Source organism: Ranitomeya variabilis, chromosome 4 (assembly GCF_051348905.1).
Source record: "Ranitomeya variabilis isolate aRanVar5 chromosome 4, aRanVar5.hap1, whole genome shotgun sequence".
In the NCBI taxonomy this organism is placed as follows: domain Eukaryota; kingdom Metazoa; phylum Chordata; class Amphibia; order Anura; family Dendrobatidae; genus Ranitomeya; species Ranitomeya variabilis.
Window position 1 is genome coordinate 222228507 of NC_135235.1, and position 27989 is coordinate 222256495.

Here is a 27989-nt window from a genome sequence, read left to right on the forward strand (position 1 = left end):
CAGTGATAAAGGTTGGGAGGTAAAAAAGACTGGGACTTTCGAGTTTGGTGAACCCTTTTATCGTTTAACACGTAATAAACCAATTTACTAATATAAACTATTCCATATGCATATTATACAATGATTATCTATGTCTTAAATTATATGGTCACTTTTTAACTTCATGTTGTATTAAGGTCCAAAATTTTATTTTGATTCCTTTTTAATATATCCTGATAGCAGTCAGAACACTGCTAAAATATAGGGGCGGGTTTATGAAAGCAGTCTGAATGAGTAACTGATTTTCTTGCCCAATCATAGGCCAGCTTTCATTTTATAAAATCCATGCTCTAATTGGCTGAAGGCTTTTCTTTATTAGGACGCTTTCATTAATTTCCCCCATAGCATTAATAGAAAGCTTTAAGGTAAAGATTCTCTGAACCTGGTGGACTCTTTCAACTAAGAGTTGCCTTAGAGGGTATTTTCGTTAGACTCGCACTTTCTAACCGACATAGAGCATGGCTCCGATCTATTGTCTGTACTCTTGAGGAAAGCATCATTTAACACCGTCTGGAAGATGGACACTATAGACTTCTTGAAGATATTTTTAAACTTTTCCACAATGAAAAGATATAGGATTGGAGTGAAACAGGCGTTAAAGCAAGCCGATATGGTGGCAAAGACCTTCAGAGCTTGTAGGGTTGTCTCTCCGAACAATCCCTTCTCGATGCTCATTCCATATGACAAGTGATAGGGCGTCCAAGAGATAAAGAAAGATATTATAGCAACTGTTATTATTTTATAAGGCTTCTTGGATTTCGTAAAGTTTTCTTTTTTAATCTTGAAGGCAATTTTAAGGTAGCATATAGTGATAATAACTAATGGGATGAAGAATCCTCCCAACAGACGAAGGAATAACATGACCCATTTAACCTTGGTTTCGTATACTACGTCTTGTTTACCAGTGAGGGTGTAGTCATTGTAACAAATGGTTATGTTCTTTTCATGATGGACCCGTCGAAAGGCAAGATATGGAGAACCACATAAAAAAGCTAAACCCCAAAGTAAAAGGCAGATCACTGAAGATTTGTGAGCGTGCATGTGTTTCCTGTAAAAATGAGGGTGAAAAACCAACCAGTACCGGTCAACGCTGATGATGGTGAGGAAGAATACAGATCCGTACATACTGAGGGACAAAAGGAAATTTAAAAATTTACACATGAATTCACCTAGAACCCAGTGAGGACTGTACAAAAACATAACAGCTAAAAAAGGTATGACGAAAATAAAGATTAAATTGCTGAGAATGAGGTGGGAAAACCAAATGATGTTGAGGTTTCTTCTCATCCTAAAGCACAAGATCCAGAGATGGAGAGCATTGATGACCAATCCAAAGAGGAACGTGATAAGAAGAAATGGTAGACAGATGATGCTAGAGGTTGAAAATACTTTGAAGTTTTCCTCGTTGATTGTGTTGTTATTGGAGAAATTTCCCATCATTGTGAACAAAATCCTAAAGAAAAAAAAAGGAAAAATATTATGCATTAAAATTCTAAGGAAACCTAAAAGAAAGTTTCTTTACACCACCACTACTATATGTTACAATAAACTTTCAGCATTTTAATGGACGCATCGCATTTTGTAAAAACATTTCACCCCTTCATGAGCCGTAAGTGAAGGCTCTCGATCGAAGAGTCAAGCTGACCATGACCCAAACCTGCCCAACATTGGAGAGTTTGCACTACTTAAGGTCCACGCATGTGCAGTTGTCTTCTAGTTCCATTGCATGCACAGTCAGGCCCGGCTTGGTGTACCATTCCTGCTTCATCTATATACTAAGCCACACGAGAACTTGACATGAGGTACACTCGGAAATGTCAGTCAAACAGATTAGGAAGGACGTGGCCAACTTGACTCTTCTCAGGAGCTTCTCCATTCCCTTAACTCAAGCAAATACATGCTTGGTTTTGTACTAAATTCTACTGTACATTTCCAAGTAAGGACACTTTAGAAATCAGAAGATGTTCTGGTTACTCCCTCAATAAGGAAGACAGTGTTGACCTTGAAGGGAAGGTCCACTTTGGCCATTAGCCCGAAGCTCCTCACAGGATGATTTTTTAATTACAATAACCCTTAACTTTTAGATGTAATTTCTGCTGGAAGCTCAGTTTGCCTGCCTCGCCTCCATAGAAAACATAAAGGATTACATGTTTATAGAAACCAGTGCCATGGCCGTTCATTGATTCCTTAATTGGGTATATGAAATTAACGTTTCTACACCAAAGTGCTGTTTTAAGTTGCATCCATCAATGAGATCCTACATGGCCTCCTACTCCGGCTACCTTTTGTCTCTCCTGTGCAAAGACCCTATGTATACTGTTAACTTTTTATTACCCGACCATCCTAAAATATGAAATGTTTGATAAGTTCTCATAGTGATCACATCGCTTTCCATTGTGTCATTTGAACACCCTGTTTGCAGAACAGGAAGAACAATGCTGAGGCATGGGTTGAAGTGAAAGCTTATTGTGGTCAGATACTGGCAGTAAATACTCATCTCTGTGCACAATTCTAATATTTATGTATCTGTTTCCAGTCATACAATCAAGTCAGTACATGTGGTCATAGAATAGTTATCACAATCGTACCACGCGACAAGCTTCTCTAGACTCTGGTAATAGGGTTATACCAGGAGTGGGGTAAGAACCAATGCGGATAAAACATCCATTAGATCTGAAGTTCAACACCATCATAGAATGTTAAGAGTTGGAAGGGACCTCCTGGGTCATCGTGTCCAACCCCCTGCTCAATGCAGGATTCACTAAATCATCTCAGACAGATGTCTGTCCAACCTCCGCTTGAAGTCTTCCATTGAAGGAGAACTCACCACCTCTCATGACCACTTGTTCCACTTATTGATCACCCTCACTTAAGACCCAATGAATAAGTATCTGTGTGGATTGAGCCCCACTCTTAGTATGAGGTCTAGTAATAGGTTGTTATTGTAAGTGTGGTGACCACTTGATGGACCAAATACATCTTCTCTAGGGCATTTAGGTGTGATCCATAGAGGCTTGACCACCAGACTTCTTACCAATATGTGAATGAGGGAACATTGGATCTCCATGGATCCTTCATTGGTAATCCAAGCATGAATAGAGCTTCAGCTCAGACACATGCAAGCTCTGTATCCTTCTGTTGGTAGGTAGGGATATTGGGGGTTCTCAAAGTAGTCCAAAAATGTTTTAAACTCCCCCAAAAACTTTTTTAAGCTAGATCAGGCAAAAACTGACAGATCTCTTGGCCACTAACAGAGAACTGATGCTGTCACCCTGTTGGCACAGTGATGTCATTTAAAAGTATTTTTCCCATTTGATAAAATTTTTCCATTAGCCCGCCCCCTAGGATCCTCACTGAAAAGCTAAATAAAGTGACAACAGAGCTCCAACGAGTGCTCGTCCCACTATGTCTTTTACTGTACTCCAGCCCAGTTCCCAGCCGAAACCTGATGCACTCCATCAATTTCTGGTTCCTCTTAGTTGGGCTGATTGTTGGGATCCAAAAAGGCAGACTCCCACCAATCACAAATTGTACACCTCTTTAAAGAGACAGGTCTAAAGTGGGCAGCTTTTTGTTTCTTCTTTTCTTCTTTCTCCTCCCCTGAACATTTGGGTTTTTGTTTGTTTTTAATCTTCCATATGGTTTCAAAGACATGCGCCTTTTTATCTATTGCTAATTTTTATGATCTTTGCCAAGGGGTGTGCCCCACAGGATCCTCAGGGGCGTGTCTTTAGGCTGCTGAGCTTTATTATCCTTTGAGTCACACCCACCTAATAGATGCATTAAAAAATAGCACTAAATTAAAAGGCCCATATCTCTAGGATCGCATGGCGGATTTAAAAAAAATCAAAAACCATAATGCTCAGAGGAGCAGCTGGAATAAAATAAGAGCAAACACTGAACACTTCTAACCAGATGCCTGTCCCCTTTAAATAGTAAAGATTAGATTTTCAATGTTACATAACAGTTTATGAAATGTGCATTTAATTAATAAACAGCAAGTTACATAAGCACCATCATATTTTACCTTGCTTTCTGAACGCACATTGTAATTTACATGGCACAAGCTCTGGACTAATGGATTATAAAAATAGATGATGGAGCTGCTAGAATGAAATAGATGCATGGCGACCTTGTATCCATTCATTGGCTTCCTACTCATCTCTTCTAATTGTGTTTTCCTTTGAATATGGAGTGATATGCTCTGCTTATAATTTAGAAATAAATTTATTACCAGCAGGATCAGACTAGGGCACCCTGCACCTTCCCTGTGTCCACTAGCAGCGATCACATTTATTAGAATAATATGTATTAACTATAATGTTCTGACTTTCTGTAGCCACCACAAGGGGGAGCTCAGGTTACTGCATACTGAGTTATTATTGGGTACAATGTATGTACTGTATGCAATGTGCTCCCTCTAGTGGTGGCTGGAGGCAGTCACAACTTTATATATTGAATCTATAACAGTGCAGGGGATTTGGACCATTGTATAAGAAAGATGTATGCAATACTGATATAAAAATGGTAAGAAATGAATCAGCACATGAGTCTAAACTAAAGAGAGATATTCACTTTAAACTTTTCTCCTCTCGTGAGGTTTTTGTAAGCTCAGAAATCTTCCTGTTCTCTTTGCAGAAGTTTGTGCTCCAGCAAGGTACAGAAAGATGCAAGATTTGGAGCCGATCTATATATTTAAATGCAGCATAAAACCATCTATGATTTATTAATTCACATCAGAGACCTCAAATGGAGCTTTTGATATGATAAGGTTTCAGGGTGGTGGAGGTGCTGGGAGGCACAAGACGTGCGAAAATGAGCAAGTGAAGCTTTGTCACACAAGCACAGAGCGGCCAACAAGAGTTTTAGGCTATGTGCACATGTTGCGGTTTTTTTTCAGCACAGATTTGGTGCGGAAAATACGCAGCGTTTTACATTACCAGAAAAGCAGATGAGATTTCAGAAATCTCCTTCACAAGTTGCTTATTTTTTCCCTTTCAGATTTCAAGCAATTTCAAATAGACAACGGTAGTAATAACTGGGGAAAAATATGTGATAAAGATGTGCGGACTATACACAGCAGTTCTCCTGCACATCCTGAATATGTGAACATACCCTATAGAGATATCACATGGCTATCTATCTATTATCTCTCTATTATCTATCTATCTATTATCTCTCTATTATCTATCTATTATCTATCTCTCTATTATCTCTCTATTATCTATCTATATATCTATTATCTATCATTATATATTATCTATATATCTATTATCTATCTATCATTATTATCTATCTATTATCTATCCATTATCTATCTATTATCTATCATTATTTTCTATCTATCTATTTATCTATTATCTATCTATCATTATTATCTATCTATTACCTATCATCTATCTATTATCTATCTATCTATTATCTATCTATTATCTATCTATCTATCTATCTATCTATCTATCTATCTATCTATCATTATTATCTATCTATTATCTATCTATTTATTATCTATCTATTATCTATCCATTATCTGTCTATTATCTATCTATTATCTATTATCTATCTTTCTATCTATCTATTATTTATCTATTATCTATCTATTATCTATCTATATATGATTTATCTATTATCTATCTTCCATAAATCTCACATCTTTCATTTCATTATTACTAACCAGTTGCTGAGTAATCGTGGACTTTACCTTTCAGCAGTGAGAATGATCCGGGCTCGGTACAATCTTCTCCATGCAGTTTGGTTATATGATTATTAGCATCTATGATGAGTCCGTGTGACAATGATAAATTCTGTGCAACGTACAATATATACTGTAAACGTTATATCTTTCATCCTTTAGTTTCATACCTTTTTATAGATGTGGTTTTGTAGCAGCTGAAGCCACAATACGTGACTGCAACAAGTAAATACGAAAGTAACAAGTGTAGATTATTATCATGCAAAGTGGAGCCACACGAGGACACAAACCGTAATAGCGCGAGGAGAGGTATAAGCACTCTGTGACCAACGTGTTCCTTTTTTTTTTTTAAAGTTTTCCACACCAGCTTTAAAGAAAACCCATAATTTTGCAACACTCTAAGGGAGATATTTCTCATATATGTGTCCTCCAAGCAGTTGTGATGACACCGAAAATGAGCCATTTTTAATTATAGAGCTAAGTAGTAAGGCAATATGTTTTTATAGGAGTAAACCAAGCACATGGGCAACCTGGGCAGCTGCATAGGGGCCCTTTGAGCAATGGGGCTCAATGGTACAAAAACTGAAATATCTATGCCTGTACTGCCTACTGAACTGCTTGTAAGGGATTGTGTCCAATGCTGTTATGCACGTTGGTGGCGCATGTGGTTCGTGGACCCACTGTGCCTGGAGGCCGGGCTTATCTAGTGGGACATAGCTAAGTGGCTACCTGGTGTTCACTAGAGTCTCTGATGGTGAAGTCAAGCTTGAGCTGCTGGAAGCCGCCTGGTACCGCTGCTACACAGTCCCCAGTACTGCATCTGCTGACCCCAAACAGGACCATGGTCACGGACTCTGAGTCTCTGATAGACAGGATTTGGATACTGGTATAACAGTCTGGCCAACATGAAATGCTGGAATAGGTTCAGGTTCAGACCACATGGGATTCTGGAGCTGATTCAGGTACCACAGGTGCAGTCTCAGGGTTCAGGAACTGGTGGTGTAGCTTCAGGGTCCAGTTACCACCGGAGAGGCTTCAAGGTACAGGTACTACTGGAGTGGCTTCAGGGTACAGGCACTACTGGAGTGGTTTATGGGCACAGGCACCACTGGAGTGGCTTCAGGGTACAGACACCACTGGAGTGGCTTCAGGGTACAGGCACCACTGGAGTGACTTCAGGGTACAGGTACCGCCAGAGCAGCTTTGGGGTACAGTCACTACTGGAGTGGCTTTGGGGTACAGGCACCACTGGAGTGACTTCAGGGTACAGGTACCGCCAGAGCAGATTTGGACTACAGGCACCACTGGAGTGGCTTTGTGGTACTGGCACCACTGGAGAGGCTTCAGGGTACAAGCATCACTGGAGAGGCTTCAGGGTACAGGTACCACTGGAATGGCTCCAGGGTTCAGATACCACCAGAGCAGATTTGGAGTACAGGCACCACTGGAGTGGCTTAAGGGTTCATTTACCACTGGAGTGGCTTCAGGGTACAGATACAACTGGAGTGGCTTCAGCGTACAGGTACCACTGGAGTGACTTCAGGGTTCAGTTACCATTGGAGTGGCTTCAGGGTACAGGTACTACTGGAGTGGCTTCAAGGTACAGGCACCACTGGAGTGGCTTCAGGGTACAGGTACCACTGGAGTGGCTTCAGGGTACAGGAACCACTGGAGTGGCTTCAGTGTACAGGTACCACTGGCATGGCTTCAGGATTCAGTTACCATGAGTGGCTTCAGGGTACAGGTACCACTGGCGTGGCTTCAGGGTTCAGTTACCACTGGAGTGGCTTCAGGGTTCAGTTACCACTGGAGTGGCTTCAGGGTTCAGTTACCACTGGAATGCCTTCAGGGTTCAGTTACCACTGCCGTGGCTTCAGGGTTCAGTTACCACTGGAGTGGCTTCAGGGTTCAGTTACCACTGGAGTGGCTCAGGTTTCAGTTTCCACTGCCGTGGCTTCAGGGTTCAGTTACCACTGGAGTGGCTTCAGGGTTCAGTTACCACTGGAGTGGCTTCAGGGCACAGGTACCACTGGAGTGGCTTCAGGGTACAGTTACCACTGCCGTGGCTTCAGGGTTCAGTTACCACTGGAGTGACTTCAGAGTTCAGTTACCACTGGAGTGGCTTCAGGGTTCAGTTACCACTGCCGTGGCTCCAGGGTTCAGTTACCACTGGCGTGGCTTCAGGGTTCAGTTACCACTGGAGTGGCTTCAGGGTTCAGTTACCACTGGAGTGGCTTCAGGGTACAGGTACCACTGGAGTGGCTTCAGGGTTCAGTTACCACTGGAGTGGCTTCAGGGTTCAGTTACCACTGGAGTGGCTTCAGGGTACAGGTACCACTGGCGTGGCTTCAGGGTTCAGTTACCACTGGAGTGGCTTCACAGTACAGGCACAGCCAGAGCGGCTTTTGGGTACAGGCACCACAGGAGTGGCATCAGGGTTACGTACGCAATATAAAAGATCACATGAACAGGTTCAGGATAACATAACTAACTACACAAGATTAGGACAAGGGACATGGCAACATATCGTTGTACACACATAATGTAGAGAAACTATAAGGGTGGTTCAGGCACCTACCTTTTATACAGAATGCTTTCCAGCTATTGGCTGGGGGCATTTTTCAAAGTGCGTGCACTGCCCATTTAAGACCACTTGAGCGTTGACGCGCCAGATGTGCGTGTGCTGCATGTACAGGAAGCCGGAGACAGGGAGCTCACCATGCATAGGGAGTGGTGAGTATCCCTGCATGGAGGGGACAGCCCACATGCACCGTTTTTGATCATATACAAATGCATTAAAGAATAAAGAAAACCTTTTTTATTTAATTATTGATCAGTCCTTGCAAATGTATTGATTTTTGTAATATGTTCCATTACCTTATTTTGCTTCCTTCCCTATCAAACACTATGAACAAAGTGCTGCTTTAACTGCCTACTAGGTCATGCTCCTTTAGAAGCTGCTTCGAGCTTTTGCTCTACCAGGAATGCATATTAAAACACACTTTCCAAACAATGTCCCTATGAAATCTCCTCTGCTCCCCTCCCTCATATGGTTATCCAGGGAAGCATTTGTAACTGGCATTTGAGCACTAATTCTTGTTAGAGCAGCAGTTCAAAGCAGCTTCTAAAAGAGCATGAACCAGACAGATAAAGCAGCACTTTAAACATGATTTTTGGGAAAGAAAGAAGCAAACTAAATAATGGAGTATATTTTAAAAATTCATAACTTTACAAAGCAAAATTATGTGTAAAAAGTTTGCTTACCCTTCAGGTTTTAATGGTTGCAGGGCTGTGTTCCTTATTTGACACAGAGATGGTCTCATTATTACTGCTGGAAGCTCTGACTGCAAATCAGCAAAGTAGACTTGAATGCAGAAATTCAGCCGCTACTTATATCTAATGAATTCTCTAATGACACAGCTTTGTGATTCCCTGTTATCCATTCCATGGTAGGCAGATCATTGGTACCGTTGGATAGTTGGTAGCATTTACAACAAATTGTCACAGGGGGCAGCATTGTACAATATTGTGTCCAGATAATTAAAAAAAAAGACAACAATGTGCAGTCATGGAAATTGAAAGCATGTAAGGCAAATGGTCAGAAGGGGGCAGTGTTGCCAGTGTGATTATGCAGCCAACTACTGAGGGTGCATATGTATTACTTGCTCTAGTTACCAAAATATAAACATAAGAAGTTATGAAAAGTTCTTATAATTATATTTTTGGATTCAGGAAATATAACAACACTAATTTCACTATCTGAAAGGGCATGTTAAAAGGTTGTATGCGGAATCACATTCAAGGTATAGGACTTAACTTGGGATCAGTACAGGATGAGTAATAATTATCATGTTGTTCTAACTGAATTGTTCCTTCTGTTTTTCCAGGATTACCTCCAGAAAACATTAGGATGAACTTCACCACAGATCCAGAAACTGCAGAACTGCGCCATGCGGTCCAAGTGGTGGTCACTGTGATTTTCAGCTTAATTTTTCTCCTAGGCATGATGGGTAATGGCACTGTGATCTGGATAACAGGCTGTCGCCTTCAACGAACTATTAACACTGTATGGTTTTTCAACCTAGCATTGGCAGATTTCATCTCTACCTTTTTGGTTCTTGTCACTGTCCTTTACTTGCTGCTTGACCTCCATTGGCCATTTGGGCCAATTTTATGTAAACTCGTCAACTGCACATTTGGCTTGAGCATCTACGCCAGCATCCTCTTACTGAGCGCCATCAGCATCGATCGCTGCGTTCTTGTCCTATTCCCGGTATGGTGCCAAAATTATCGTAACCCCAGGTTGGTTACGGCTGTGTGTTTAGTCATTTGGATTCTTTCCATTGCCTTGGTACCAGGTTCTTACACCCTTTCCGAAATGTCTACAGAAAGCAACCGAAGTTCTTGCAAGAACCTCGATATTTTTGAAGACTGGGAGAGAAGAGAAGCTGCTATTTTCACCGTGTGTATATTCCTCTACCAGTTCTTAGTCCCGCTGAGCATCATCCTAATTTCCTACGCCATTCTTCTCCTTACGCTCCGTAAGAAAAAATTGAACAGGAGTAGCAAGCCCTTCTTGGTGGTAACCGGGGTGGTTTTTTCATTTTTTTTATGTTGGCTTCCCTATCATGCCTTAGCCCTCTCCAGAGTGTCCCTTGGTGGGTTACCACTTTTGGTAAGTCTGGTGGCTGTGCCGCTCTCCAAGTGTTTAGCCATGTTCAACAGTTGTATCAACCCAATACTTTACGTTTTCATTGGCCGAGAATTCAAAGATGCCGTCAAGAGGTCACTGACACAAGTATTTAAAACTGTTTTTGAGGAAGTCCCACACTAAAGATGTTGCAAGTGGAAAACTTTTACGACAACTGGAGAAGATGCTCAACTTTTTTGGCATTTTGGAAGCTTCTAACAGCAAACAAATTGAGCTTCTTGGTAAGCGATAAACCAGAGTTTGGACAATTGACCAGAGTTTGGACAGTTCAAAACCAATTTTTGGCTAATGGAATGTTACTTAGTGAAGAAGGGAAGCAAATAAAGCTGTTCAGTTACAGGCGGAATCATCTTCTAATGGTGAATAACCAATAGATTTCATTAAACTGGAGACATTGTGATGGACTAGGAGATGCATCACAGCAGATTATTTCAATGATTTCTCAAGACGAGAGATTCAAAGTTTTTGAATTTTTGGGTGATATCTTGTTACTGCCTTTGCCTTTGTTCTTTTTAAACTCAGTTGTCTTGCTTATGTACTGGGAACTTCAGATACCGTGGACTGAGAGATTGTTGTGTTCATTCCGAAATCTCTGCCTTACGAAAAGGAAAAGTGGCTTGATTGTATCAAATGGAAATGGTCTATTTTAGCAACCCCAGGAATAGTTACAATATTTTGGTGGTTTATACCAAAAAAAAGAAACTTGTCATTGTAAAATGTAAAGTTCAGGGAATTTTTATGAACTCTGTGCTGCTAGCTTCTGTTGACTCGTCTTGCAATTTCTGTGACCTCTCTATTTAGTACTTTGAGTGCAAAAGGGTGTAATGTTGTTTATGAAAATCTACTGATGGACAAGTTAAGACATGAACATTCATGTCACGTAGTTAAAAATACAAATGTTCTCAGAAAAAGACTTCAAAGTGAGTGTGGGTTATGCAAATGAAGTATTATTTTAGGCATTGTTGACTCGGTGGGTCAAAACATGGTAATTCAAATATTGCCAGTTGACTTTCTCACAATTTCCACGATCTTTTCTTGCTATGAATTAATGGAGCATTCTACAAAGGCTTAATTAAAGGATATAGACACATTCTGGGGTATATTTTCTTTTTTAATTGAATACATGTATTTTGTGATTAAATTATTTTTGCAATTGATGGCTACAGAATAAGTTGTCAGAGAATCTGTCAGTGAGCTCGATCTGACAGGGAGTTTGTAAATCTTTTATCTGTTTTTTCTGAACTCCTTTCGGTTGATGTTTTCTGAACTCCTTTCAGTTGATGTTTTCTGAACTCCTTTCGGTTGATGTTTTCTGAACTCCTTTCGGTTGATGTTTTCTGAACTCCTTTCGGTTGATGTTTTTTCAACTTCTTTTGGTTGATGTTTTCTGAACTCCTTTCAGTTGATGTTTTCTGAACTCCAATCAGTTGATTAATGGCCATGATTCACGTTCTGCTCAAGTTTAATGTAGCCTGTGGTTATTATTCAGCTAAGAGGAGCTCAGTAAAAGAGCTACAACCCCCCCATCAGAAAAAGGTCACTGGCATAAAAAAAGTATGTATGAATGTATGTATATAGTACAGACCAAAAGTTTGGACACCTTCTCATTTAAAGATTTTTCTGTATTTTCATGACTAAGAAAATTGTACATTCACACTGAAGGCATCAAAACTATGAATTAACACATGTGGAATTATATACTTAAAAAAGTGTGAAACAACTGAAATTATGTCTTATATTCTAGGTTCTTCAAAGTAGCCACCTTTTGCTTTGATGACTGCTTTGCACACTCTTGGCATCCTCTTGATGAGCTTCCAGAGGTAATCACCGGGAATAGTTTTCACTTCACAGGTGTGCCCTGTCAGGTTTAATAAGTGGGATTTCTTGCCTTATAAATGGGGTTGGGACCATCAGTTGTGTTGTGCAGAAGTCTGGTGGATACACAGCTGATAGTCCTACTGAATAGACTGTTAGAATTTGTATTATGGCAAGAAAAAAGCAGCTAAGTAAAGAAAAACAATTGGCCATCATTACTTTAAGAAATTAAGGTCAGTCAGTCTGAAAAATTGGGAAAACTTTGAAAGTGTCCCCAAGTGCAGTGGCAAAAACCATCAAGTGCTACAAAGAAACTGGCTCACAAGAGGACCGCCCCAGGAAAGGAAGACCAAGAGTCACCTCTGCTTCTGAGGATGTTTATCCGAGTCACCAGCCTCAGAAATCGCAGGTTAACAGCAGCTCAGATTAGAGACCAGGTCAATGTCACGCAGAGTTCTAGCAGCAAACACATCTCTACAACAACTGTTGAGGAGATTTTGTGCAGCAGGCCTTCATGGTAAAATAGCTGCTAGGAAACCACTGGTAAGGACAGGCAACAAGCAGAAGAGACTTGTTTGGGCTAAAGAACACAAGGAATGGACATTAGACCAGTGGAAATCTGTGCTTTGGTCTGATGAGTCCAAATTTGAGATCTTTGGTTCCAACCACCGTGTCTTTGTGTGATGCAGAAAAGGTGAATAGATGAACTCTACATGCCTAGTTCCCACTGTGAAGCATGGAAGAGGAGGTGTGACGGTGTGGGGGTGCTTTGCTGGTGACACTTTTTGGAGATTTTTTCAAAATTGAAGGCATACTGAACCAGCATGGCTACCACAGAATCTTGCAGCAGCATGCTATTCCATCCGGTTTGCGTTTAGCTGGACCATCATTTATTTTTCAACAGGACAATGACCCCAAAAACACCTCCACGCTGTGTAAGGGCTATTTGACCAAGAAGGAGAGTCATGGGGTGCTACGCCAGATGTCCTGGCCTCCACAGTCACCAGACTTGAACCCAATCAAGATGGTTTGGGGTGAGCTGGACCGCAGAGTGAAGGCAAAAGGGCCAACAAGTGCTAAGCATCTCTGGGAACTCCTTCAAGATTGTTGGAAGACCATTTCCGGTGACTACCTCTTGAAGCTCATCGAGAGACTGCCAAGAGTGTGCAAAGCAGTCATCAAAGCAAAAGGTGGCTACTTTGAAGAACCTAGAATTTAAGACATATTTTCAGTTGTTTCACACTTTTTTGTTAAGTATATAATTCCACGTGTTAATTCATAGTTTTGATGCCTTCAGTGTGAATGTACAATTTTCATTGTCATGAAAATGCAGAAAAATCTTTAAATGAGAAGGTGTGTCCAAACTTTTGGTCTGTACTGTACATACATATATCTTTTTTTGTGTCAATGAGTTTGTTGTGATGGAGGAGTTTGGAGCTCTTTTACTGCTATATAGAATCTCATTTAGCAGCCTGCACTACTTAGGTAAACAAAGAGCATTAAAAGCCAAGTGGTGCAAAATTTTCAATGAAGTACAATTGCAAAAAATGCTTTAGCCCAAAATACATTTAAAGAATAGCAAAAATTGGTCCCTAAAGGTGTCTACCTTCTTGAAACTTGTATGAACCTTAAAGCATAAGTGATTGTTCACACTTTGCACTTTTAGTGCATTGTTGTGAAACATAAGACACAGCATGTTACAGTACTAGCAATACCAATGAGGCCTCTAAAATCTCAGGCACGCATTGCATCTTTCTTTTCCTTGCATATTTCCAGCTGTGGTGTGTTTCTTCAAATCTGCAGCATGTCAATTCTTTCAGCATTTTAACCCCTTCATGACCCAGCCTATTTTGGCCTTAATGACCTTGCCATTTTTTGCAATTCTGACCAGTGTCCCTTTATGAGGTAATAACTCAGGAACGCTTCAACGGATCCTTGCGGTTCTGAGATTGTTTTTTCGTGACATATTGGGCTTCATGTTAGTGGTAAACTTAGGTTGATAATTTCTGAGTTTATTTGTGAAAAAAACGGAAATTTGGCGAAAAATTTGAAAATTTTGCAATTTTCACATTTTGAATTTTTATTCTGTTAAACCAGAGAGTTATGTGACACAAAATAGTTAATAAATAACATTTCCCACATGTCTACTTTACATCAGCACAATTTTGGAAACAAATTTTTATTTTGCTAGGAAGTTATAAGGGTTAAAATTTGACCAGTGATTTCTCATTTTTACAACAAAATTTACAAAACCATTTTTTTTAGGGACCACCTCACATTTGAAGTCAGTTTGAGGGTTCTATATGGCTGAAAATACCCAAAAGTGACACCATTCTAAAAACTGCACCCCTCAAGGTGCTCAAAACCACATTCAAGAAGTTTATTAACCCTTCAGGTGTTTCACAGCAGCAGAAGCAACATGGAGGGGAAAAATTAACATTTAACTTTTTAGTCACAAAAATGATTTTTTCGCAACAATTTTTTTATTTTCCCAAGAGTAAAAGGAGAAACTGGACCACGAATGTTGTTGTCCAATTTGTCCTGAGTACGCAGATACCTCATATGTGGGGGTAAACCACTGTTTGGGCGCACGGCAGGGCTCGGAAGGGAAGGAGCGCCATTTGACTTTTTGAATGAAAAATTGGCTCCAATCTTTAGCGGACACCATGTCACGTTTGGAGAGCCCCCGTGTGCCTAAACATTGGAGCTCCCCCACAAGTGACCCCATTTTGGAAACTAGACCACCCAAGGAACTTATCTAGAAGCATAGTGAGCACTTTAAAACCTCAGGTGCTTCACAAATTAATCTGTAAAAATGAAAAAGTACTTTTTTTTCACACAAAATTTCTTTTAGCCTCAATTTTTTCATTTTCACATGGGCAACAGGATAAAATGGATCCTAAAATTGGTTGGGCAATTTCTCCTGAGTACGCCATTACCTCATATGTGGGGGTAAACTACTGTTTGGGCACATGGTAAGGCTCGGAAGGGAAGGAGCGCCATTTGACTTTTTGAATGAAAAATTATCTCCATAGTTAGCGGACACCATGTCAGGTTTGGAGAGGCCCTGTGTGCCTAAACATTGGAGCTCCCCAACAAGTGACCCCATTTTGGAAACTAGACCCCCCAAGGAACTTATCTAGATGCATAGTGAGCACTTTAAACCCTCAGGTGCTTCACAAATTGATCCGTAAAAATGAAAAAGTACTTTTTTTTCACACAAAATTTCTTTTAGCCTCAATTTTTTCATTTTCACATGGGCAACAGGATAAAATGGATCCTGAAATTTGTTGGGCAATTTCTCCTGAGTACGCCGATACCTCATATGTGGGGGTAAACCACTGTTTGGGTGCACGGCAAGGCTCGGAAGGGAAGGTGCGCCATTTGACTTTTTGAATGGAAAATTAGCTCCAATCGTTAGTGGACACCATGTCGCGTTTGGAGAGCCCCTGTGTGCCTAAACATCGGAGCTCCCCTACAATTGACCCCATTTTGGAAACTAGACCCCCCAAGAAACTAATCTAGATGCACAGTGAGCACTTAAAACCCCCAGGTGCTTCACAGAAGTTTATAACGCAGAGCCATGAAAATAAAAAAATTATTTTTCTTTCCTCAAAAATGATTTTTAGCCCGGAGTTTTTTATTTTCCCAAGGATAATAGGAGAAATTGGACCCCAAATGTTGTTGTCCAGTTTGTCCTGAGTACGATGATACCCCATATGTGGGGGTAAACCACTGTTTGGGCGCACGGCAGGGCTCGGAAGGGAAGGCACGCCATTTGGCTTTTTGAATGGAAAATTAGCTTCAATCATTAGCGGACACCATGTCGCGTTTGGAGAGCCCCTGTGTGCCTAAACATTGGAGCTCCTGCACAAGTGACCCCATTTTGGAAACTAGACCTCCCAAGGAACTAATCTAGATGTGTGGTGAGCACTTTGAACCCCCAAGTGCTTCACAGAAGTTTATAACGCAGAGCCATGAAAATAAAAAATTATTTTTCTTTCCTCAAAAATGATTTTTTAACCCACAATTTTTTATTTTCCCAAGGGTAACAGGAGAAATTGGACCCCAAAAGTTGTTGTCCAGTTTCTTCTGAGTACGCTGATACCCCATATGTGGGGGTAAACCACTGGGCACATGCCGGGGCTCGGAAGGGAAGTAGTGACGATTTGGAATGCAGACTTTGATGGAATGGTCTGCGGGAATCATGTTACGTTTGCAGAGCCCCTGATGTGCCTAAATAGTAGAAACCCCCCACAAGTGACCCCATTTTGGAAACTAGACCCCCCAAGGAACTGATCTAGATGTGTGGTGAGCACGTTCAACCCCCAAGTGCTCCACAGAAGTTTACAACGCAGAGCCGTGAAAATAAAAAATCATTTTTCTTTGCTCAAAAAAGATGTTTTAGCAAGCAATTGTTTATTTTCACAAGGGTAACAGGAGAAATTGGACCCCAATATTTTTTGCCCAGTTTGTTGTGAGTACGATGATACCTCATATGTGGGGGTAAACCACTGTTTGGGCGCATGTCAGGGCTCGGAAGGGAAGTAGTGACATTTGAAATGCAGACTTTGATGGAATGGTCTGCGGGCGTCACGTTGCATTTGCAGAGCCCCTGATGAGCCTAAACAGTAGAAACCCCCCCTAAGTGACGCCATTTTGGAAACTAGACCCCCCAAAGAACTTATCTAGATGTGTGGTGAGCACGTTCAACCCCCAAGTGCTTCACAGAAGTTTACAACGCAGAGCCGTGAAAATGAAAAATCATTTTTCTTTGCTCAAAAAAGATGTTTTAGCAAGCAATTTTTTTTTCACAAGGGTAGCAGGAGAAATTGGACCCCAATATTTGTTGCCCAGTTTGTTGTGAGTATGCTGGTACCCCATATGTGGGGGTAAACCACTGTTTAGGCGCACGTCAGGGCTTGGAAGGGAAGTAGTGACATTTGAAATGCAGACTTTGATGGAATAGTCTGCGGGCGTCACGTTGCATTTGCAGAGCCCCTGATGTGCCTAAACAGTAGAAACACCCCACAAGTGACCCCATTTTGGAAACTAGACCCCAAAAGGATCTTATCTAGATGTGTGGTGAGCACTTTCAACCCCAAGTGCTTCACATAAGTTTATAACGTAGAGCCATGAAAATAAAAAAATAATTGTTCTTTCCTCAAAAATTATGTTTTAGCAAGTAATTTTTTATTTTTGCAAGGGTAACAGGAGAAATTGGACACCAATAGTTGTTGCCCAGTTTGTCCTGAGTACGCTGGTATCCCATATGTGGGGGTAAGCCACTGTTTGGGCGCACGTCGGGGCTTGGAAGGGAGGGCGCACCATTTGACTTTTTGAACGCAAGATTGGCTGGAATCAATGGTGGTGCCATGTTGCGTTTGGAGACCCCTGATGTGCCTAAACAGTGGAAACCCCTCAATTCTAACTTCAACACTAACCCCAACACACCCCTAACCCTAATCCCAACTGTAGCCATAACCCTAATCACAACCCTAACCCCAACACACCCCTAACCACAACCCTAACCCCAACACACCCGTAACCCTAAATCCAACCCTAACCCTAATCCTAACCCTAATCCCAACCCTACCCACAACTGTAACCCCAACACAACCCTAACCCTATCCTTAACCCTAACCACAAGCCTAATCTTAACCCTATTTCCAACCCTAGCCCTAATCGCAGGGCCGCGCTTAGTAACCCGATGTTTACCGTGGTTACCAGCGTAAAAGTTAAAAAAAAAAACCGTACATACTCACATTTCGGTGTCCTTCAGGTCCCTTGCCGTCTGCTTCCCGCTCTGACTGAGTGCCGCCGTACAGTGAGAGCAGAGCGCAGCGGTGACGTCACTGCTGTGCTGTGTTCTCACTTGCTGGCCGGCAGACAGTCAGAGCGGGAAGCAGACGGCAAGGGACCTGAAGGACACCGACATGTGAGTATGTACGGTTTTATTTTTTTTACTTTTACGCTGGTAACCACGGTAAACATCGGGGTACTAAGCGCGGCCCTGCGCTTAGTAACCCGATGTTTACCCTGGTTACAAGCGAACGCATCACTGGATCGCTGTCACAACGATCCAGCGATGACAGCGGGAGATCCAGCGACGAAAGAAAGTTCCAAACGATCTGCTACGACGTACGATTCTCAGCAGGGTCCCTGATCGCTGCTGCGTGTCAGACACAGCGATATCGTATGGATATCGCTGGAACGTCACGGATCGTACCGTCGTAGCGATCAAAGTGCCACTGTGAGACGGTACCCTAACTCTAATTCCAACCCTAACCCTAAGGCTATGTGCCCACGTTGCGGATTCGTGTGAGATTTTTACGCACGATTTTTGAAAAATCCGCAGGTAAAAGGCACTGCGTTTTACCTGCAGATTTACAGCAGATTTCCAGTGTTTTTTTGTGCGGATTTCACCTGCGGATTCCTATTGAGGAACAGGTGTAAAACGCTGCGGAATCCGCACAAAGAATTGACATGCTGCAGAAAATACAACGCAGCGTTTCTGCACGGAATTTTCCGCACCATGGGCACAGTGGATTTGGTTTTCCATAGGTGTATATGGTACTGTAAACCTGATGGAAAACTGCAACGAATTCGCAGCGGCCAATCCGCTGCGGATCCGCAGCCAAATCCGCTGCGGATCCGCGGCCAAATCCGCTGCGGATCCGCGGCCAATCCGCTGCAGATCCGCGGCCAATCCGCTGCGGACCTGCAGCCAAATCCGCACATGCCATAACCCTAACCCTACCCCTAACCCTAACCCTACCCGTAACCCTAACCCTACCCCTAACCCTACCCCTAACCCTAACCCTAGTTCTAACCCTAACCCTAGTGGAAAACAAAAAAAAAAAAAAAAAATATTTTCTTTATTTTATTGCTCTCCCTACCTATGGGGGTGATAAAGGGGGGGGGGTATTTATTATTTTTTTTATTTTGATCGCTGTGATAGAACCTACCACAGCGATCAAAATGTACTTGTAAGGAATCTGCCGGCTGGCAGATTTCGGCGGGCGCACTGAGCATGCGCCCGCCATATTGGAAGATGGCGGCGCCCAGCGAGGAGACGTACGGACACCGGGAGGATCGGTAAGTATGAAGGGGTGGTGGGGGGGTGGATTGGAGCACAGGGGGGGTGATCGGACCACAGGGGGGGTGAATTCAAACAAGGATGGAGCGGACAGGAGGACGGGGGAGCCAGCAGGCGGACGGAGGGGACCGGACCCCATAACGGAGGACTGGGGGGGCGATCGGTGGGTGTGGGGGGGGGTCACTTAAGTATTTCCAGCCATGGCCGATGATATTGCAGCATCGGCCATGGCTGGATTGTAATATTTCACCATTTTTTTAGGTGAAATATTACAAATCGCTCTGATTGGCAGTTTCACTTTCAACAGCCAATCAGAGCGATCGTAGCCACGGGGGGGTGAAGCCACCCCCCCTGGGCTGAAGCACCACTCCCCCTGTCTCTGTAGATCGGGTAAAATGGGAGTTAACCCCTTCACCCGATCTGCAGGGACGCGATCATTCCATGACGCATACGCTGCGTCATAGGTCGGATTGGCACAGACTTTCATGACGCAGCGTATGCGTCAAAGGTCGGGAAGGGGTTAAGCAATTCAAATAAATAGGGGAAAAAAAGTATGTAAAAATGGAGCAAAATGCATATATTAAATATAGCATTTTTCCAGCCAAAATTATGGTTCTTCGTGCAGAAAATTTTGCTGCAAATACTTTACGTGCACATAGCCTAAGGGCGCAGTCAGACGGCCATATAACACGGATGACAATCGCATTGCAATGCTCAGACTGGCTGGTGGCTATCCTAACCCGAGCGCGACAGCATGTATTTATGTGTAGCTGTCACACTCGGGTCAGGAGAGCCACCGGCCATTCCAAGCATTGGTATGCGATCATCGACCGTGTTATGCAGCCATCTGATTTTGCCCAATGCTTCAATTATATACAATCTATAATTTTCACTGCAGGTTATGTACACACGTTAATAGTGAGGAGTCACCCGAACTTATAAAAGTTTGGGGTTCATACTGGACATTCACTGACCGGTGCTAAATGCCAAATACAGACCTCTCTGAGAAGTCCGCTACAAAGTACGGAGTTCTGGGGGAAGACCATTACAAAGTTCACAGTTCTGGGGGAAGACCATTACAAAGTTCACAGTTCCGGGGAAAGTCCATTACAGAGTTCTGGGGGAAGTCCATTACAGAGTTCCTGACGAAGTCCATTACAAAGTTTGGAGTTCCGGGGGAAGTCTGTTGCAATGTTCGGAGTTCCGGGGGAAGTCTGTTGCAGAGAGAAGAATTTTCCAGCTCCAAAGTTCAGGTCTCCATACATTTCAAAGGGATTCAAGTTCAGGTAGAGTTCTGGTATTCAAACCAAATTTTGGATTACAGTTCAAGACGGGTGCCAGAACCTGCACTCCATGGGTCCGCTCATCCCTACACGTTAATTATTTTCAGCAAATTAGATTTTTCTGCTGCAAAATCCAAAGGGTTGGCAGAGAAAACCTCGTAAAATAAATGCATTTTTACCACATTTTGATGCATTTCTATTTGCATTATTTCCCATTTATTAGAATGGGTGAACAATCCTGAACGAATTGACATGCTGCAGATTTGAATAAACACTTTGCAAGTTGAAAATTTGCAAGGAAAAAAATAAGCAGCCTGTGTGTAAGATTTCAGAAATCTCATTCACTTCACTGGTAGAAAAAAAACACAACGTGTGAACAAGTCCACTCCTAAGCTAAACAGTCTGGAATCCAGATTGGTAAAATGTATTAATCCAGATAAAGTGTAACAAACGATGAGAACAGGATAATTGTGTGATTGATGTATTTAGCTAGAGGTTTGTCTAGACTGGATATGATTGTGTCCAAAGCACATCTGTGGGAATTATTTAGGACCTTTTCGGTCCAGATTCAGTTCACTGAAGTTAAGCATATCAGGAATTTCGAAAAAGTTTCTTATTAAAAATTTTTAATTCCTCAGACCATTCAGAATATTAGGTACTAGTGCCCTTGAAGTACAAATTTAATGGAAATCATAAGAAAAACATATCTGTAGAAAACAACCTGTTTACAGCTAAGTGCAGCAGTTTTTTTTACGTTACACAAAAGGAAAAAAGTTAAAACATAGGTAAGTTATAAGACAGTTCCTTGAAGAACTCTACATCCTACATGTTACAACTCACATTCACATTTTTATTTCTCTATCAATCGTAACCAAAAGTAATGTTAGCTAATACTTCCTTCCCTTTTTAGAAGAACGTGAAAGTCCCAAAAATTCTCATACAGTCAAAAGCTACCCACTTGTTGGTCTATCACGTCTGTAGCAATTTCACTTCAAAACTAAAAGTATTATAAGCTTCTTGGTACCAAATACAACAAAAAATCCCCCCCCCCTTCTTTAAATATTTTGTTCTTTAAACGAAATAATCTTATGTTTTTTGAAGAATATTGTTGTAATTGTGGCTTTCAGGTATTGATGTTGCCAAATATGAATGTACGTGGTTACATCGTGACGTTTTGTGTCTTAACAATAAATATTTTTTGTGATCAGTTACAAAAATTAATTTGTTTCGACGTTTTTAGTTCATTTTAATCTAAAGTGGAAGAAACATTTTAGTATCCAGGGGTCTCGACTCCAGACTATCCGCAACAACCTTGTTCATCCCTTTATGTAGCCATAGAATTCCATAAAAATTTGTCAGTCCCGAAATTCCACTATGGGGCATTCACTAAGGTGTCCTTTCTTATCATGACTTTTGGTTTCAAATATCATGAGATGAGATAACCAGCTTAGAAAAAAACATATATTTATTTCACTATATTGGGTATTTGGAATAATGCAAAAGTTGCTTGCTTTTGCTAAAAATTTAATATCGAATATCTTGAGGGAAGAGGAAAGATGGGGGACTAGAGTTGAGCAAATCTCCTAAAATTCGGGAAAATTCACTTACAAGGGAAATTCAATTGTCACTGAATAATTAAAATGCAAAATGTCTCTTTAAGAGACAATTGCATATTGAAGGACAATTTGCATATTTCCCAGAGGAGCATTGCGGCTTTAAGTCTCCTCATCTTGGCATGCGTAACATGTCACTCTCCACAAACAGAAACGTTACCCCTTGGATAATAATTAAAATGCAAATGTAATGGGGTAAAAAAAAACTCTCACACTCACCTCTCATTGACCATCCCTTCTCCAACCTTACCAACACCAGTCCTTGGATTTTTCTTCTATCGCCTATTTTTCAATAGCATTAAGTGGGACACAAGACATGTCATTAACCCCTTCATGACCTTGGGGTTTTCCGTTTTTCCGTGTTCGTTTTTCGCTCTCCTCCTTCCCAGAGCCGTAACTTTTTTATTTTTCCGTCTATTTGGCCATGTGAGGGCTTATTTTTTGCGGGACGAGTTGTACTTTTGAACGACATCATTGGTTTTACCATGTCGTGTACTAGAAAACTGGAAAAAAAAAATTCCAAGTGTGGTGAAATTGCAAAAAAAGTGCAATCCCACACTTGTTTTTTGCTTGGCTTTTTTGCTAGGTTCACTAAATACTAAAACTGACCTGCCATTATGATTCTTCAGGTCAGTACGAGTTCATAGACACCTAACATGACTAGGTTATTTTTTATCTAAGTGGTGAAAAAAATGTCAAACTTTGCTAAAAAAAAAAAAAAAAAAATTGCGCCATTTTCCGATACTCGTAGCGTCTCCATTTTTCATGATCTGGGGTCGGTTGAGGGCTCAATTTTTGCGTGCCGAGCTGGTGTTTTTAATGATAGCATTTTGGTGCAGATATGTTCTTTTGATTGCCCGTTATTGCATTTTAATGCAATGTCGCGGCGACCAAAAAAACGTAATTCTAGCGTTTCAAATTTTTTTCCTGCTATGCCGTTTAGCGATCAAGTTAATGCTTTTTTTTTATTGATAGATCGGGCGATTCTGAACGCGGCGATACCAAATATGTGTAGGTTTGATTTTTTTATTGATTTATTTTGACTGGGTCTAAAGGGGGGTGATTTAAACTTTTATATTTTTTTATTTTTTTCACATTTTTTTTACTTTTTTTTTTACTTTTGCCATGCTTCAATAGCCTCCATAGGAGGCTAGAAGCCGGCACCACTCGATCGGCTCTGCTACATAGCAGCGATCTGATGTTCGCTGCTATGTAGCAGAATTGCAGGTGTGCTGTGAGCGCCGACCACAGGGTGGCTCTCACAGCTGCCGGGGATCAGTAACCATAGAGGTCTCAAGGACCTCTATGGTTACTATTCTGAAGCATCGCCGACCTCCGATCATGTGATGGGGGTCGGCGATGCGATCATTTCCGGCCGCCCGGCCGGATGCCGTAGTTAAATGCCGCTGTCTGCATTTGACAGCAGCATTTAACTAGTTAATAGGCGCGTGCAGATCGCGATTCTGCCCGCGCCTATTACAGGCACATGTCAACTGTTCAAAACATCAAGCGGGGCTTCTGACCTCGGACCTACTATCCCGTCCGAGGTCAGAAAGGGGTTAATGTGCGTCACTCAACATGTGGTCATGTGAGACGTGATGGAAGTCACTGGCAGCATGGGACCCAGAAAATGGAATACCTGGCTAGTAGGGTTGAGTTGACCTGTGGAATTTCAGGTTCTGGTACCCCGACCAAACTTTAGTCCAAAGTTTGGTTCGGGTACCAGAACTTGAACCTGAACCCCATTGAAATCAATGTGGACCCCAACTTTGGAGCTGGAAAATCTCTCTCCTCTCTCTCCCCTCTCTGGACTCCCGAACTGTAAAACAGACTTCCAGGAGGAGTCCATGTTCAGAGTTCAGCATCGGACATTATGTTTAAAGTTCGGGTTGGCTCATCTCTACTCGCTAGAAGTGGACAGAGGCCCAAAATGAAGATGGAAGAAAGAAGATAGAAGAGCAATTGGAGGACTGGCTGTGATGGGAGCAGTAATCACACAAAAAAATTTAATCCTTTAAAATCTGATTTTTTTTATAATTCCAAGCAAATTTAGCTTGTTTTGAATCAATTTGTTAATCTTTAAGAAGGGCGCGTTTATACACACAAATGCAATGTAGTCAGCAGGAGCAACAAAGATACATACAGAGCCATAATGGCATGATGGGCACCAATATTTTCACAACAGCTGACCAGTTGACCACACATGGATCTGGGGAGGTATCAAGTCTCTTTATACAGTAGACATTCTAAAAAGTATAGAAAAATGATACCTGGAGTAATTTGCAAAAAAAAATATTCTACAGAATATTAATTTTTATCCAGGACGACCTAGAAATGAGGTAAGGGGGATTAGCTGGCTTAGCATGCGAGAGGTAGCTGGATCATTACATTCTCCAAAACTATCGTTGGATTATTTTATCAGTGGGTGGAATGATAATAATTTTATGATTCTATCGTCTTCAAATGGAGGCTGGACAGACATCTATCTGAGATGGGTTAGTGAATCCTGCATTGAGCAGGGAGTTGAACACGATGACCTTGGAGGTCCCTTCTAACTCTAACATTCTAAAATTCCACCTATAATTGAGAACCTCGGAAGTCAATATCTGACCCTTTAAATAGCTTTGAAACTGCGTTTTTATTCCCTCATTAATTAAATTTTGCATTCATGTTTGTACTTGTGTAGGTGACAGAGCAGAGTGTGTTTCTTTTTTACAAAAAGTGAACCACTAATACCTTCTTTGGTTGGCTGATAGAATGTGATAGCATTAAGGTTACTTTTACGTAGGATTTATGGAGGTGAAAGTTTCATTGACCACTAACTCGATGACGGCCAGGATAGACTTTCTGAACATGTTTTTGAAACTCTCCACAATGAACAGATAAAGAATGGGAGTAAAGCAACTATTGATGCAGGTCAGACATATAGATAATACTTGCAATGAACTCAAGATGCTTTCTTTAAACTTGTCCTTCTCAACACTCATTCCATACCAGATATGGTAGGGAAGCCAGGAAATGAAGAAAGAGAGAATAGCAAATAAGATTATTCGGTAAGGTCTACTGGATCGTGCGAGATTTTCCTTCTTCATCTTGATGAATATTTTTACATAACAGAAGGTAATGATGAGGAAAGGGATTATGAAGCCCATGAATAAGCGTATACTGAACAAGACCCATTTCACCTTCTTCTCGTCCCATTTTCCTGAGAGAGTGTAATCATTGTGGCAGATGGTAATATTGTCCTCATATCTGACTTGACGGGATACCAAATATGGAGTTGTAAAACTGAATGCCAAAATCCAAAACAAAAGGCACGTAATGGAAGCAGAACAAGGGTTCATATACCTCTTGTGTACATGTGGGTGATAAACCAAGCAGTAACGATCAACACTTATCACGGTCAGGAGAAAAACGGTCACGTACATGCCTAGGGACACAAATGAGTTGATGATCTTGCAGAGGAAGAGGCCAAATATCCAATGTGGTGCCATGATAAAATAGACTGCGGCAAATGGAAATACAAAGGTAACCATGAGGTTGGCCACAATTAGGTGGAAGAACAAGGTGGTGTTGACTGTTCTGCTCATCCTGAACCAAAGCACCCAGAGATACAAAGTGTTCACCACTAGTCCAAAACAAAATGTAAAAAATAAAAGTATGGCTGAAGTCAGGTTAAACGATGAGGACATTTTGTGGGCAGTTTCATTAGTTGCGCTGACATTAAAATTGAAGGCTGGTTGAGATGACATCTCCTGTAAAAGTCATGAAAAGTTATCAGATCATTATGTTAAGATCACACCACTAATGATATCAGAAGCCCAATGTTGTGCTTCCTTAACTCAAGATGACTTGAATCATGTAAGGTTAGTTTCCAATAATGCATGTACCACTGGGTTAAATAGTTTCCAGTTAACCAGAATATAAATAAAATTTTCAATTATGATTTTCTTTTACACTACTTCTAAATGTGTAGGTGGAAAGCTCACATCATACACACTAAATATGTCCATAGGCTTACATCTGTTTGCCATAAAGCTCCATTAACCCAATTGTTTGTATATGGACAGGAATGTAGCCATGCATATGTACTGTAGACAATTACCATAGACTGATGGGCCGTAAAATGTAACTATATAAGGACACAGTTTATCACTGTAGCTTCCTTAGGGGGCTTTAGAGATGTTGTCAGGACTCTGTTGTTGGGTGTCTTGGGACCAGGGGCTCCTTCACTGTCCCTAATGCTAGTGGCACCCTAGCTCGCCCTGTTCCCTGGATTATTTCTGATGGTGAAGATACAGGAGCCACGTACTTTGCCTTAAGTATGTACCCTTCCCCCACCCATGGAAAAGGGGATTAGTAGTGCACCGTAATACAGGAACCAGACTAAGAAGGTAGCAACAGTCACAGATAAATCCTCCAATAACAACCACCAACAACCTCCTACCATGCATCATAAGCAACTCTGACAATGTGTGCTAGCCAAGGGCCCAGATTATGTAGGAGATGGGAGTGGCTACCAGTGCACAGCTGAGAGCCTTAGCTCCAGGAGCTCTCAACAGAGCATATTAATCCCTGCACTGCCTAAAGAAATTTACACCATTTAAGATGAAGAAGTGCTTCTAATCTGTGCAGGAGTAGGAGAAATCAGAGTCTGTAGTCTTCTGGCTCCTCTCTGTCTCTGTAAACCCATGACAAGAGGCTTAAAACTGGGATCTAAGGGGTCATTTTTCTCTCCACAATGAAAAGCATTACCCCTTAGATCCGAGTCAAAGCTCTCATCTAGCCAAATCTGATCTCAAAAGTTGCAGTGATGAGGGACATAACTTTAAAACACCGGTATCAGCAAATTGAGATTCTGGTTTGGTTTCAATTTGGAGGCAATTTGCATATTTAATTTCCCAGAGGAGCATGCATGGCCTATAAGTCTCCTAACTCTGACATGCCAGGCCGGGTCACTCTCCAAAAGAAGAAATGTTACCCATTAGATCCCTTTATCAACATAAATAATAAATCAAAGGAAAGGAGAGACCACATGGAAGAAACATAGTTTATCTTATGGATTCCATAGAGATAGGGCTGCCCTTCAATGAGAAAAAAATAATAATTTGTAGCTCCCTTTCTGGTAGGCTCAAGTCATGCAAAGTCTTTCATCTTAATGGTCGCCATGTCATACTGATCTTCTCAGTTTTTGCCTGAAGGTGGAAAGTGGTTGTCATTATCTTATTGATATTGTCACCATTAATGAACCCCACGATGTTCAGCTCTCTGCTCCACTCATGTTAACTCATCTCATCTGGTAGTTGCCTCCTTGCTGGGCCTCCTAAAATCTTCTCTAAAGTCTCTGCGCATGCAGACACTAAGTCTCACAAGTAGGAGGAAATCCTTATCAAATCCTTATCAAAAGACTGAAGCCCTACAGAATAATATAATAATGTCTACGACCTACCTGGGAATGTTGACTTTATCTTCTTTCCTCAGTCTTCAGTGTCGGAGCAATAGATGCTTTTGCTTTTAATGTATGGTGTAAAAATACAAAGTGCGTAATTCAGGAAATGTAAAAAAAAAAGCTACAGGGCATGATCTAATATAGAAACTAGATAGCTTTTCTTTATGCTTTACCACAAATTCAACAAACACTGAGAGCAAAAAATAAAAGTACTCTTCGTGAAGATGACCTATATTTTTATGAGATAGCTATGGACTACAGTAGAGTGACTCTGAATCCTATCAGTGG

General features: G+C 41.4%; 3 protein-coding genes across 4 annotated transcripts in view; 1 reads left to right on the forward strand and 2 right to left on the reverse strand.

Annotated features, from left to right (window-relative positions):
* LOC143770432 (chemerin-like receptor 1) overlaps positions 1-13401 on the forward strand; it is a 106698-nt gene extending 93297 nt beyond the window's left edge. Inside the window, exon 2 of the mRNA XM_077260053.1 lies at positions 9619-13401. Within this exon, the coding sequence (XP_077116168.1) occupies positions 9642-10565 (924 nt within the window). The 5' untranslated portion in view covers positions 9619-9641 and the 3' untranslated portion in view covers positions 10566-13401. The remainder of the gene's footprint in view (positions 1-9618) is intronic.
* Positions 59-27733, reverse strand: LOC143770430 (putative G-protein coupled receptor 33). 2 transcript variants are annotated; one of them, XM_077260051.1, is made up of 2 exons: positions 27702-27733; positions 59-1492 (listed from the first exon to the last, which is right to left on the reverse strand). In XM_077260051.1, exon 2 carries the CDS (start codon positions 1477-1479, stop codon positions 451-453), a length of 1029 nt encoding a protein of 342 aa, XP_077116166.1. In that variant the 5' UTR covers positions 1480-1492; positions 27702-27733; the 3' UTR covers positions 59-450. The 2 variants fall into 2 exon arrangements, with proteins under 2 accessions (XP_077116166.1, XP_077116165.1); XM_077260050.1 differs by lacking the exon at positions 27702-27733 and adding an exon at positions 5741-5878.
* On the reverse strand, positions 24562-26083 carry LOC143770431 (putative G-protein coupled receptor 33). The gene has a single exon (XM_077260052.1). The coding sequence runs from the start codon at positions 26002-26004 to the stop codon at positions 25033-25035; it is 972 nt and encodes a 323-aa protein (XP_077116167.1). The 5' UTR covers positions 26005-26083; the 3' UTR covers positions 24562-25032.
* Positions 27734-27989: the final 256 nt, after the last annotated feature.

Excerpts from the sequence above, each read along its gene's own strand:
- LOC143770431 (XM_077260052.1), bottom strand. The coding sequence starts at position 26,004 with ATGTCATCTCAACCAGCCTTCAATTTTAATGTCAGCGCAACTAATGAA.
- LOC143770430 (XM_077260051.1), bottom strand. The coding sequence starts at position 1,479 with ATGATGGGAAATTTCTCCAATAACAACACAATCAACGAGGAAAACTTC.